Raw genomic sequence first — 12,843 nt, forward strand, 5'->3', positions numbered from 1 at the left:
ACTGACACCGAATTGTTTTACACCATCAACACAAAACTAAAATTTCTGCTGAAAACAAACTTTTGTCGCCTTTTTATAAGGAATAAATGCTGCTCCCCTCATTGGGGATAAACCGACTCTGCAGTCTAATCAGTCGATCGGGGTTATTGGCGTTCGGAGAACTTACACTGAGCGGCGTATCTGTATAAGCACAATTGTAAATGTTTTAACAGGTCCACATACTACGCACTTAGGGGCTGATTCATTAAGGAATGCAAAACGAACATAATTTGCATCTTAAAAATAATAGACGCAATGTGAACTCCCATACGCCCATATCAGGGCCAAATGCAGGATTTGTAGAGGGGGGTTTCCACACCACGCCGCCAGTGGGCGTGACCAGCATGCATGGGGGCGTGGCTATAATATTAGACAGTACTTGGCTGCTCTCCAACTCTTCCTATCCCTATAATATACATGGGCAATGCTGAGTGCACTACTGTTAGGTGCACGCAGCTCTCCCTTTTCAAGCAGAGCCGTGTGAAGCGGGAGCAGGGTCCAGCCACCTCAATTATACAGTGCCCCAGGCTTGGAGGGGGGTTTCCAGGCACTAGGAAATCCCCCCTCGGTTTGCCTATGCGTATTCAACTACAAGCGGATCTGAAGAAATAATCTCCTGTGGAATACGGATGTACGTACATTATGCCTATACGGCACTGGCCGTATGCAGACAGACGCAACACACGACAGGATACCAACCGACATATGTGCAGTATAAAGTCCCGACAAAACGTACAGCAAAAAAACGTATTCAATGATTGTCACCTGTGAATGATATTTTCATTAAGATGAAGACATAGAAAATATTTTTACTTTCATCAAATACATTTATTGGGATGTTCTCAATGTGTACTGCATATAAAATAAATTTTTACAGTTGTGTTTTACAGTTACGCTGTAGCAAGTATACGTATCCGTCATCAGTACTAATCAGCACCTACACCTGCCGTCTAGCTGGTGCCTGAAAAACACATACCTTAGAGATGTCCAAAACTTAAGTCCGACTCTGCTGCGTGCGCTCGGCCTCCACACGCCCTTACTGCACATTAGTCCTTCCATTCCTCTCCCCATTCCACCCTTCGTATTGTAGGCTTGTCGTATGTGTCATTTATGTGCGACTTATGTTCCTTAATAAATCAGGCCCTTATAGTCTATCTTCGGTCTGCATTTCTGATCAGCGTGATCATTTTGCCTTGTGGGAGGTCACAGTGCCGCTGGCAATTTCCCCACTATGCAATTGTTCCCCTCCTCATTAATTTTAATCTATTAGTCTTTCCTTCCAATATACAGATCATGTGACCATCTTTTCTGTTTTCTGATGGTAACGGCACATTGGAGTTTGTCTGTATTTCAAGGAGATAAGTATTTCAAGTTTGTTTCCCTAAATATATTAGGGCTCATCTAGAAGAGGATGCCTGCGAGCTCACAGCGTGCGTGGGAGAAGACGCAGGTAAATATATTCAGCCGGAGGTATCGCAAGACGCATCTTTAAAGCGTTAGCATTTGTGGCAGACATGCAGCAGGTGTGCTAGTGTGTAAACTTACACCCCCGATAGCGGAGAGATGCGGCTTGAGAGCGTTAGTAATAAATGTCAAAGTTGCATTGCCCTATTCGTACACAATTTTATAAAAATTAATCGGGAATCTTATTTTCTGCCGCTGTCCAAATGGAGATTTTCAATTAAGTAATGCGCATAGAACACTGCAACTCCGTGTAATATAGCTGCAACGGCATTGGCTTAAGTGCTATCATCAATACGCAATCAGCCAATCAGAAGCGGCTAGATTGTGTGTATCATTGCACCACTCCCCCGGTGCCCAAAAGAGATACGTCACCTAAAAGGCATGAACGCCATCACTGTACTCAGCCAATACTTGCCCATCCGGGCCCTTCCCCGTTCTGTCTCATCAGGCGAGAGAAGAGGCAAGCCAACAATAAAGATATAGACAGACCTATGCACATGTCTCTGTGTATTGTTCCCTATTTGTAGAGCGATTGCTCCTCCATGGAGCGACGGACTTAGTTGCAATGATTAGAAAAGTCCCAGTTTCCACCACTGCCAAGATGTACGTTTTAAGTATACCTGTGATCATGCGCAATCTCCACCTGGTCCTCATTACTTAAATATCTTGTTTCAAAACATAATTCTCCTTTTCGCAAATTTGGACCTTTAATCCAGAACATCCGCCCAGGTCTGTCCGTCAATCCCCGAATAATGTTTTCACTTTGGAGATCATGTACACGGCGTAATACGTCCACTGCGCAGAGTGAAAGGAGCTACGGACAAGCCGAGTCCCATGATTTGCGCAAGTGCGCCTAGATTTATAATGATAAATGAATGACTTTACACAGGACATAAGTTTTGCTCCAGCTTGAAACTGACAGCTGTTGAATATACTCCTACATACTTGTATTTTTGATATGTTTTATTTGACCCATTTTTGGTTACATGTTGCCCTTCAGTAGTGATGAACATTGAAAATGAGGCTATACTGAACAGTATTTAAAATGAAAATGGTAAAAGTTTATTTTAGTGAAAGGTTGGGTACTAAAGTGGTCGGAAGTTGGAAGATTACACTTTTGCACATATCGTTCTGCCTCTCCGCCAACCTCAGCTGTCGAGAGTGGAGGTTAGACGGGCACCTTGGACAGATCATCCAGGTCCACCGGGACTTTTTGCTGTGTGCACTTGGGAGGAGCTTCCTAACTGACCGGCTCTGGATTTTGCCAAGAAAATACTTCAAGGGCTACAACCTCTGTGTGAAGTGACGCCGTGAATGTCTTATTCCTGGTGATTACATCGTCTCGGAGCGCTTGGTGATCTCCTGAAAGCATCTCAATGGGATGCGTGTCTGCTTGTGTCAGGTCTAATACCAACACGCAATCTGTTTAGATGATAGATGTTTAACTAGGTATCATCATCATCATCATCATTTATTTATGTAGCGCCAACATATTCCGTAGCGCTTTACAATTGGGGACAAACATAATAAACTAATAAACAAACTGGGTAAAACAGACAAGGAGGTGAGAAGGTTCTGCTCACAAGCTTACAATCTATGGGACAATGGGAGATTGACACATGAGGTTAAGTCTACATTTTGCATCTTGGCCCAGCCAGACTGCAAAGGTAAGGTGACTCATAAGCTAAATGATCCTGTCACACAACAATGTTGGTCAGGGGGTAGTTGTCTTGTGTATGTCTTGGGTATGTGTTCCAATTATAAAATCAAATTATGTCCAATTTCTTTAGAACGAGTTATCAATCTTCCTTGAAGTCATCTCCAAAGTTGCAAAGATTTGTCCTCCTGGACTCTCTTACAGAGCGTTCGATTGTCTGTTCTATGATACATATGTCGTCTGGGGCTTGCAGAATGGAACAGACATCTATGCATTCCCGAGTGGTAACCCGCTGTCGTACCTCGAGTTGTTTAAATTTTCAGTGAGGCTTTTTGTGGAGTCTGGGGCATCAGAGATAGAGGTAAGGGGCTAGATTTACTAAACTGCGGGTTTGAAAAAAGTGGAGATGTTGCCTTTAGCAACCAATGAGATTCTAGTTAGCATTTATTTAGTACATTCTACAAAATGGCAGCTAGAATCTAATTGGTTGCTATAGGCAACATCTCCACTTTTTCGAACCCGCAGTTTAGTAAATATACCCCAAGGTCTGTTATGTACACTCACATCAACGTAGTGAGGATCCACCGCAATACCAGCTGCGGACAACAGGTGGCAGTGCACCACCAACACTGACTAGTCAATCAGGACTTACAGAGCTCACCAATGTGCAGTGTTTGGGGGTAGGGACATTTACTATAGTACTGGATATGTTTACACTTTATAAATACATTTTGATAATAATTAACTTATGGCAATGATACATCTTTCCCTGGTTGTCAATAATTTGTTTGTAAAGAGAAACAGCCTCTTGTCCCAGAAGCTTAATTGAAGTTTAATCAAGTTGATATAATTTCAATCAGCAGAGGGCGCCACATGATAGCTGGAATAAAGGTCCCGTAAAAGGTACCACTACCTACAGTGCAAACGTGGAACATTTTCTTTTGGCATAACTCCATGTTTATATTACTAAACAGCTACAAGTTATCTGTAATCTAATGTGTTTATGTTGCATGGGTTAATGGTTAATTAAGGCTGACGTTAATGCCTGTGCAAATACAGCCGTCCATATATAGTCTGACTGAGTCCCCTCAACGTTGCGTCTCTTCAAGCCAACGGTAGAGCCTACAGCCGGCACAATGAAGGCCGTCTGTTGCCTGATCGTTCTTGCTCTCTTTGTGGCCAGTGAAGCCAAGGTTTTCACCAAATGTGAACTGGCCAAAGCCTTGAAGACCGCCGGTCTGGATGGATATTACGGCTACAGCCTGGCTAACTGTACGTATGATGACCTTTTTCCAGTTCTATAGTGTTCCCCCAATACCTTTAGTCTATGTCCGTCTAGATACATAGGACTTGTGCTCTCGGAAAATGCCAAATGAACCAAGAAAAAAACCGAAGGTTTGGTTGCGTCCAACTAGAGGCACAGGGAGAAAGAGGACCTTTCACCTAACGGCACAGAAGAAATCCAGCCATGTAAAGACCACTGAAAGTCCTTATCGTACTGAAAAAGAAATAATTTGGAGATTAGGCCGATGAGAAGGAACCTATATTCCCCAATGACCTTATTGACATTCTACTAGGCCTTCGGCTGTATGGTACTTGGTCTGAAAATGATGTAGGGTTTGTTCTTAACATTTGACTATTCTCGTATCTTCTCGTCTTTCAAATGTAATGGTATAACTATATATTTCAGTGACCCAGAACAACCGTGCCACCCATCTACCATGTAGTTTAAAGGGGTAAATGTATTACCCTCTACACCATATAGGGTAATACATAAGATAATGTTTTGCCATTACCGACACTTATTGCTGCTAGTTGCCGATGGGCCTATTATGTGATGGGTCGTGGACCCACCAAGCCATTAGCCCCCTTGTTAATAAGACCCTGAGTACTATTTAGCACAGAGCAACTGTAAGATAGACCATAAAACACATTGTATGTACAGTACGCAGTAAGGACATCTTGATTGATGTATTTAATTTAAAAAAAAATGATATTCCTTTATTCCACTTTATTCCTCACATCCAGATTCTCTTCCAGTCTTGTCGACTCCTTAAAAATATTGCCAGAACACGCCCTTTTCTTACTCAACATGCTACCAAAACTCTTATCCATTCTCTCATTGTCTCCCATCTTGACTATTGCAACCTCCTGCTATCTGCAATTCCTGACACCCATATGTCCACACTTTAATCCATCCTAAATGCTGCTGCAAGACTGATCTTCCTCTCTCACCGCTCCACATCTGCTGCACCACTTTGCAAATCCCTAAACTGGCTCCCTGTGTCCTCCAGAATCCAATTCAAATGACTCACCCTTACCTACAAAGCCTTCAACAACACCCCTGCATACATCTCAAATCTCATATCCACCCTCCCGCCCTTGTAGATCTACCTCTGACCTGCGCCTTGTCTCATCTCTGGTAACCACCTCTCACTCCCCCCTACAAGACTTCTCCTGTGCTGCTCCCCACTTATGGAATTCCCTACCACGCTCAATCAGACTTTCCCACAGCCTTCAAATCGTTAGACGCTCTCTGAAAACCCATCTCTATTTTAGAGGTGACCTTATCCCCGATAACACTATTCACACTAATACTCCCTCACAACTGTCCCAATCTCCACTCTGAGCCACACTCTCTCCTCTTGTTTCAGCTGTGCCCTCTTCCCCTTAGAATGTAAGCTCTCTAATGAGCAGGGTCCTCCGTACCCTTTATTTCATGTCTGCATTTATTTTGTCTACCTTGTATGTCCCTGTTTTATGTATGTCCTGTTTTCCCTACTGTACGGCGCTGCGGAGCACTGTGGTGCCTTACAAATCTACTATAATAACAATAATAATAATAATATTTTTACGTCCTCTGGAGTTTGGAATCTTTTCTTATGTTATTATTCATGTTTTTAATGTTTCCTTGTCTTTGAAGGGATGTGCATGGCTTACTATGAGAGCCGCTATACCACCAATGCAATGTACGACAACGGCTGGAGCCGCGACTATGGAATCTTCCAGATCAACAGCTATTGGTGGTGCAACGACGGCAAAACATCTGGAGCCGTCGGCGCCTGCAGCATCAGCTGCACCAGTGAGTAACTTCAAAGGTTTCAAAACTGTTTAGCAGAATATTCGTCTCAATACGGATTTAGGTGCACGATTCGCTGTCAGAATTTGGCCTTGGAATTCCCAGTCTTTACCCCAACACAGAGCAGAGGGAATTGGCCATCGTCATCCCAACATTATTCATAGTCTATAAATTCTGCACGATGCAAATCTACCAATACATTGTCCAAGAACTTTTGGTGAAACACCACGATTTCGCTTAGATCACCCTTTGTGTATTTACTTCCTGACCTCCTTTGCTTTTTAAAAGAATCTCTTTTGGACATGTAATTCCTTATAGGTACTAAATTGTCACCCAACCTACCAGATATGTACTTGATTCTTACATACTAACAAGCTTATCAAATGCAAGAATAATACGGATCAAGTTCCCTAATGTCGCCCTCTACTGTCCATGGGCAGCAACTGCACTTCAACATTATTTTCAATGCGTCAACCATTCAATCACATAACAGCTTTTAATGTAATTCTGCCCAAGGTTTGATGAATGACGACATAAGCGATGATATTACATGTGCCAAAAGAGTCGTCCGGGATCCCAACGGCATGGGTGCCTGGTGAGTCTCTTTTTTTTGTGATTTTCAAGGCCTTTTTAACAGAAACATTTGCTGAGTTATAATTTATCTGTTCGGTATATATTATTATTATTACCATTTATTTATATACCGGCACTAATTCCGCAGCGCTGTACAGAGAACCCATTCACATCAGTCACTGCCCCATTGGAGCTTACAGTCTAAATTCCCTAACATACACACACACACACACACACACACACACACACACACACACACAGACTAGGGTCAATTTTGATAGCAGCTAATTAACCTACCAGTATATTTTTGGAGTGTGGGAGGAAACCGGAGCACCCGGAGGAAACCCACGCAAACACGGGGAGAACATACAAACTCCACACAGCCATGGTGGGGAATTGAACTCATGACCCCAGCGCTGTGAGGCAGAAGTGCTAACCACTGAGCCACCGTGCTGCCCATATATATAAATATACAGCAGCCACATAAGAAGAATGTACCCTTGATTCCCAGATCCCGTCCGTCAGTCTCATGTAGGTCCCACTGAAAGATCAGGGGGATGGGAGTTCAAAGCAAGTTGCACGTGGCTGCATGAAACACTTACACATTTACAGATCAAAAGGGGGAACCACTATTATTATTATTATTATTATTATTATTATTATATATTATCATTCAATTTTGTGTCCTTCAGTTTCCCAGAAAGCTCCATAGATTCCATAGAAGTTAGCAAGGGCTATCTTAGTATTATTGTTATTTAACTATAATTGTTGATTTGTAAGGCGACTCCGCAGCACCGGACAGTATGAAAAATAGGGCATACATAAAACAGGGACGTACAAGACAGACAAAATAAGCGCATATGGGAAAACAGAGTATGGAGAGGAATATGCTCATCAGAGCTTATAATCTAAGGTAAAGGATGTTGTTGAGACAAGAGGAGCGAGAGTGAGAATCAACAGCCATTAGAGGGCATCTCCATCACTCCATTATCGTTGAATAAAATGTTGAGGCTTGATATAAAAATGTCAGTGTTACTTGCTAATTATTATATCTCTCTGAAGGGTGGCTTGGAACAATTACTGCAAGAACAAAGATGTGAGCAGCTACGTCAGCGGATGCGTTTTGTAAGGAGGAAACTCAGACCCCATCGCGGTGCCTTCCCTTTTCAGATCCAGCCCCGCAGAAAACTCCTGCTTGTTTGTTAAATGTTTTTCGGATAGTGACTAATGGGAATCAAATTCATGGAAATAATGTATAGTGTTTATTGTTTTTTGGCTAACTATCAAAAAGGTATAATGCATGCTAAGGATTAAAAATAGAGTGAAGAAAAAAAAATGGTTGTGTTAAGATTTCTATAAATACCTGGAAGTGAACAAATATCTTTTGCTGCTTACATGTTCTGAATGTAACAACTTGCACCACCCAAAACCAAATATTAAATTAATCATCTCATTATAGATCTTCAGAATATTACAATGTTACAATCACTTCACATGTTGATGGTTACAAAGGTATAAAAACTGTTTATATTTTGACTTTTTGTTACCAATACACTAGAGGGGGGTGGAAAGGTGAACATAGGTCTGATGCTTGCATGAAATCGATGGATTGCAAAAATTAGCACGCCATACCTGCCAGAGGTTACCAGTCTTACACTTAAGCGGCTGAGGCACAGCCAAGCCCCCCTCTCCCAAAAAACGGCTTTCACTAGAAAAACACTGAATGTGGAGCCTCTCGATTTGACTCATTTAGCATTAATATATATATATATATCTATCGGGTGGGTGTAAATACTCCCTTTTGATGACGATGTTATCTAGCACTCGCTGCCTGCTTCTGATTGGCTGATTGCGATTTACCTCTGAAGCTGATAGGTGCTTTCTGTCTTGATCATACATATATGATAGGGTTTTTGTGGGCAAATTTAACAAGTTTGTATTGCTACTTTCATTTGTGCATGAGAAGGAATATTATGTCTGCTGCATTATCACAAACCTAATAGAGAATGTTTTTCTCATTTCCCAAAAAAGTAACACACTGTCTTGTGCTTATGACCTGGTTGTGTCTGGGTGTGTATGCCTATAATGTTCAGACCAGCTCTATATTAGCAGCTAATCTGTGGGCTAAATTGCACCTGTAACCATTTAAAGGTTACTATATAATGGGCCTGATTCAATAAGGAACGTAAGTCCATTTACGTGCCTGATCTTGCGGGTACTCGACTTATACAAGTGAACGCAACTGCAATGAATTCATGTTCGCTCACAAATGACAGTTTTTTTAATCTATATTTTCTCAAAAACTAGCCTCCTTACTGAACAAATGAAATATAATAATGAGGGTGCTGGAGAACTTTATGCAGGTCTTTGTTGATATGTCAGAGGCCCTGACCCATGACTCACTCGATGCCTGCGGTAAACCTTCAAAGACCTGTCATAATTTGCCTGTCTGTAATCATATAAAGAAAGGAAAATAGGACGCGTAAATTACGTTGATCATCGTGATATTCTGCCCAAGTTAAAAGTATCTCTGGAAGAATTAGCAAAATATAGACACCACAGCACACAATGCACAACCTGGGATTAAGAAAATTACTTTTAATGTAAACTTTTCGTGAGACGTGTTAAGATATCAGTGTTTAGAGCACCTGATGTCGGCCGTTGGGATAAAGAGTTCCGTCCTGTTAGTTGTTGCTTGCGTGTTACACAGCCCTTGTGTATTTGCATTGCATTAGTTATAATTATACGTTGTAGCCAGGTACTATTATAATAATAATTCAGTACAGAATAATTATAGGTCAGAAAATACGTTGTGTAAGTGAAGTGTTTTAATGGTAATTCAGAAACAAGCTAAGAAGCATATCAGGGAATATCAGTAGAGCCATTAGCGTCTCGTCCTACTGACCGGCCTTAAATATAAATTTAGACCCAAGCAGAACCACAGACAACTCTCACAAGGATTGGCCGCGGACAGGTGCGTTAAGAACGCAAGATCTATGTTCCGTCTCTCTTCATTGTCTTGGGATATTCAATAATAATTCCCAGAAATTGATTTCTCAATGATTTAACAATAAAAGCCTAATAAAGTACAATATTATTTTATCACACTTGCGGCTATCCTATAATGTTATATTATTATGCAATCTTTTAGTGATCTTCGTGTTTTCTCTCACAACATAAAATTATATTATTATCATGTGGAGACAGAGGTTGCCCACTAGTATAACCTCCAGTGGATATAATAAATAGGGGTGTTTTCCCTTGGTACAATTAATAATGAATTGTGGTTTGAAATTCTTTGCTGCTTCGCAAAATACTATTTTACTTATATTCCCCCATTGTCCAATGGTTGGAAAACAGTTACTGTCAAGAACTTTTCTGCAGCAATAGCTCCAAACAGAGCTGCAACATTGTTTCAACAAAGTAAGACGCTATCGGTAGCGCTGGCTGGCTGCCAAGTTGTAGTGAACAGGGGGGGGAGGGGGCAGAGCTCAGACCTCTATCTTTTCAAACTGAACTGATATAACTTTAATGTATGCCTCTTTTTCCAGCAAAAAAAACCCCCCAAATGAATAACACTAATTTGCAAACCATCTTATCATTAATTTGAGGATCTAGGTTTTCTTTTATTACTTTGTATTGGACTTCTTTATTATTACTATGTATTATATCATTTGAAATGGCAGATTTGCATTTGCTTTGTGATGTCTTATGGATACAATATTGACGATATATCAGTGATATCTCATTTTTATTTTACACATTTAAGTGGTACTGCAATGGGAGCATAGCTGGGATTGGGGTCCCTACTATGGATGTACTCTTCAGATGATGTGAAAGTTTCCACCACTGTACTATGTTCATGTAGATGTTCTGGTAACAGCTGCGCTCAAGAAGGTATCCATCAATCGGGTTTTGTTAAAGGAGCCTGCACATAATTCTTCTACATATGTGGAGTTTTACGGGTTAAATGAGGGAGTACAGCGTGAATGATGTGTCAGAAGGTATGATCATTGGCCCCAGCCTACCTCTGCACATTGGGTATATCAACTGTGACGGCAAACCAGCACATACCTAAAGTCCTACATTTAAGTGGTGGATAGAGCTGGACATTCACCAGTTATACCTTATGGTGCTCCCAACACTCTAACTGGTCAATATCCAGTGCTACCCAACAGTCAGATCTGGTAACATCCTTGCCCAGCTGCAGAATTTGTGGAGACTGGGGAATGGGGGGGGGGGGGGTGCCTGTTGAATGTTGAAGTCACCAGGAATATGAGGGTCTGCATTGAAGCCACTGACACCGTTGGGTCTTAGATGCAAAGTGAGGACTCAGTTCTCAATTTTACACTGGGGTTAAAGAGCCTTTACCTACGACACTGTTAATAGAATCTTGGAGAGTAAACCAAAAACTTTTAAGCAATGGATTTATTAGAAGTTTCTTAGATCCTAAATCTTAGCATTCAGACTTTATGCACAGCACATCAAATTTAAATGCAACAGCTTCATCTAAGAGCCATTATGTTCTTCAGGGCTCTGATAACTTGTTGGTTCCTCAAGCTGTAAATGATGGGATTGAGCATAGGTGTCACCGTAGAATAGATCATGGAGACTGCAGAATTAAACGTCTGGGAAGAACTATCTTTAGGCAAAAGATACACGAAGGTGAGCGATCCAAAGTAAAGGATGACAACGATGACATGAGAGGCGCAAGTGGAGAAGGTTTTCCGTCGACTGGTCCTACTTGGCATTCTGAAGATGGCCATTAGGATGAAGATGTAGGTGATGAGGATGAAGACTAGACAGATGACTCCGAACACAGCAGCTGCGATTGTGTCAAGAGTATCAATGAGTCGGGTGCTGGAGCAGGAGAGACGTACCAGCGGCTGGACCTCACAATACAGTTGGTCTATCGAATTAGGTCCACAGAAATGGAGACGCGAAGTGACGATAGTGTTGATGGTTGAGTTTAGAAATCCACACAACCAGGAAAAGGCTGCCAGGTATGCACACACCATACTATTTATGATGACTGTGTAGTGTAGTGGCCGACAGATTGCCACATAGCGGTCACAAGCCATGACGGCTAGGAGAACGAATTCGGTGGTGGCGCACAGAGTGAACAGGTAGACTTGAACGATACAACCTGTGAACGAGATCACATTGCTTCCCTTTAAAATTCCAGTGAGTATATTCGGTATTGTAGTGGATGTGTAACACAACTCCAGAAAAGAAAGGTTCGATAAGAGAAAATACATGGGGGTGTGAAGATAAAAGTTCAGTCTAACGGCCAAAATTATTAGACTGTTCCCTATCACAGTCATAAGAAAGATGGTCAAAAAGACTACGAAAATTAACGATTTGTTGGAGAAATATGCAAATCCCTGAAGGAGAAATTCAGTAACAAGTGTCTGATTGTTTAATTCAACTGAATAGCCGTATACTAGCTCCATGCTGCAACGGTATAAGATACAAAATAAAACTTATTAAATTGTTCAGCCTGAAATAATATATTCAAAATTGGACTGATTATCTTACCAACATTTACAGAATTTTCTATTTTTAGTGATAAGTTTTTCAAGTAAGTTATACAAGTTATCAATTTTCTTGAAAGTATTGCATGTATGAACATCTATGTTGTACAATTTAGCAGGTGGGCTACATAGAGTAGGCAGTAGAGGCAGATGCTTTGGGTGAAAACAATTTTTGGGCGCTGGTTAAAATTCATTCCTGTCTTTCAGAAAACATAAAATTGTCAAACAATTATTACTGAACAGGAGGATGGAGGGGGAAACAATGATAGTTTGTATTTGGCAGTCCAGTCAGACCTCAATACATTTGCCTCTTCTTCTTCTTCTTCTCCCAGCCCCGTTAAATAGTACAAGTTAATTAGTTCAATACTAAACAATATTGTTCGGTCACTGCTATCCAGAAGGTGATTGGACAGCCTCTAATTCTCCAGATGCAGTGGAACTATTAACGGAATTGAGGACAGTGGTGCTGATCTGAAATTTAAAAGAAACAATTGGGG

The 12,843-nt window shown here is 41.3% G+C and overlaps 2 protein-coding genes across 2 annotated transcripts; one reads left to right on the plus strand and one right to left on the minus strand.

Moving 5' to 3' along the window:
- The first annotated feature begins 4,296 nt into the window (after nt 1-4,296).
- On the plus strand, nt 4,297-7,941 carry LOC142101723 (lysozyme C-1-like). The gene is made up of 4 exons (XM_075186105.1): nt 4,297-4,432; nt 6,084-6,242; nt 6,756-6,834; nt 7,875-7,941. Exons 1-4 carry the CDS (start codon nt 4,297-4,299, stop codon nt 7,939-7,941), a joined length of 441 nt encoding a protein of 146 aa, XP_075042206.1.
- Nucleotides 7,942-11,317: 3,376 nt separating this feature from the next.
- Nucleotides 11,318-12,265, minus strand: LOC142101887 (olfactory receptor 5AN6-like). The gene has a single exon (XM_075186317.1). The coding sequence runs from the start codon at nt 12,263-12,265 to the stop codon at nt 11,318-11,320; it is 948 nt and encodes a 315-aa protein (XP_075042418.1).
- Nucleotides 12,266-12,843: the final 578 nt, after the last annotated feature.

Source organism: Mixophyes fleayi, chromosome 9 (genome assembly GCF_038048845.1).
Source record: "Mixophyes fleayi isolate aMixFle1 chromosome 9, aMixFle1.hap1, whole genome shotgun sequence".
Classification (NCBI taxonomy): domain Eukaryota; kingdom Metazoa; phylum Chordata; class Amphibia; order Anura; family Limnodynastidae; genus Mixophyes; species Mixophyes fleayi.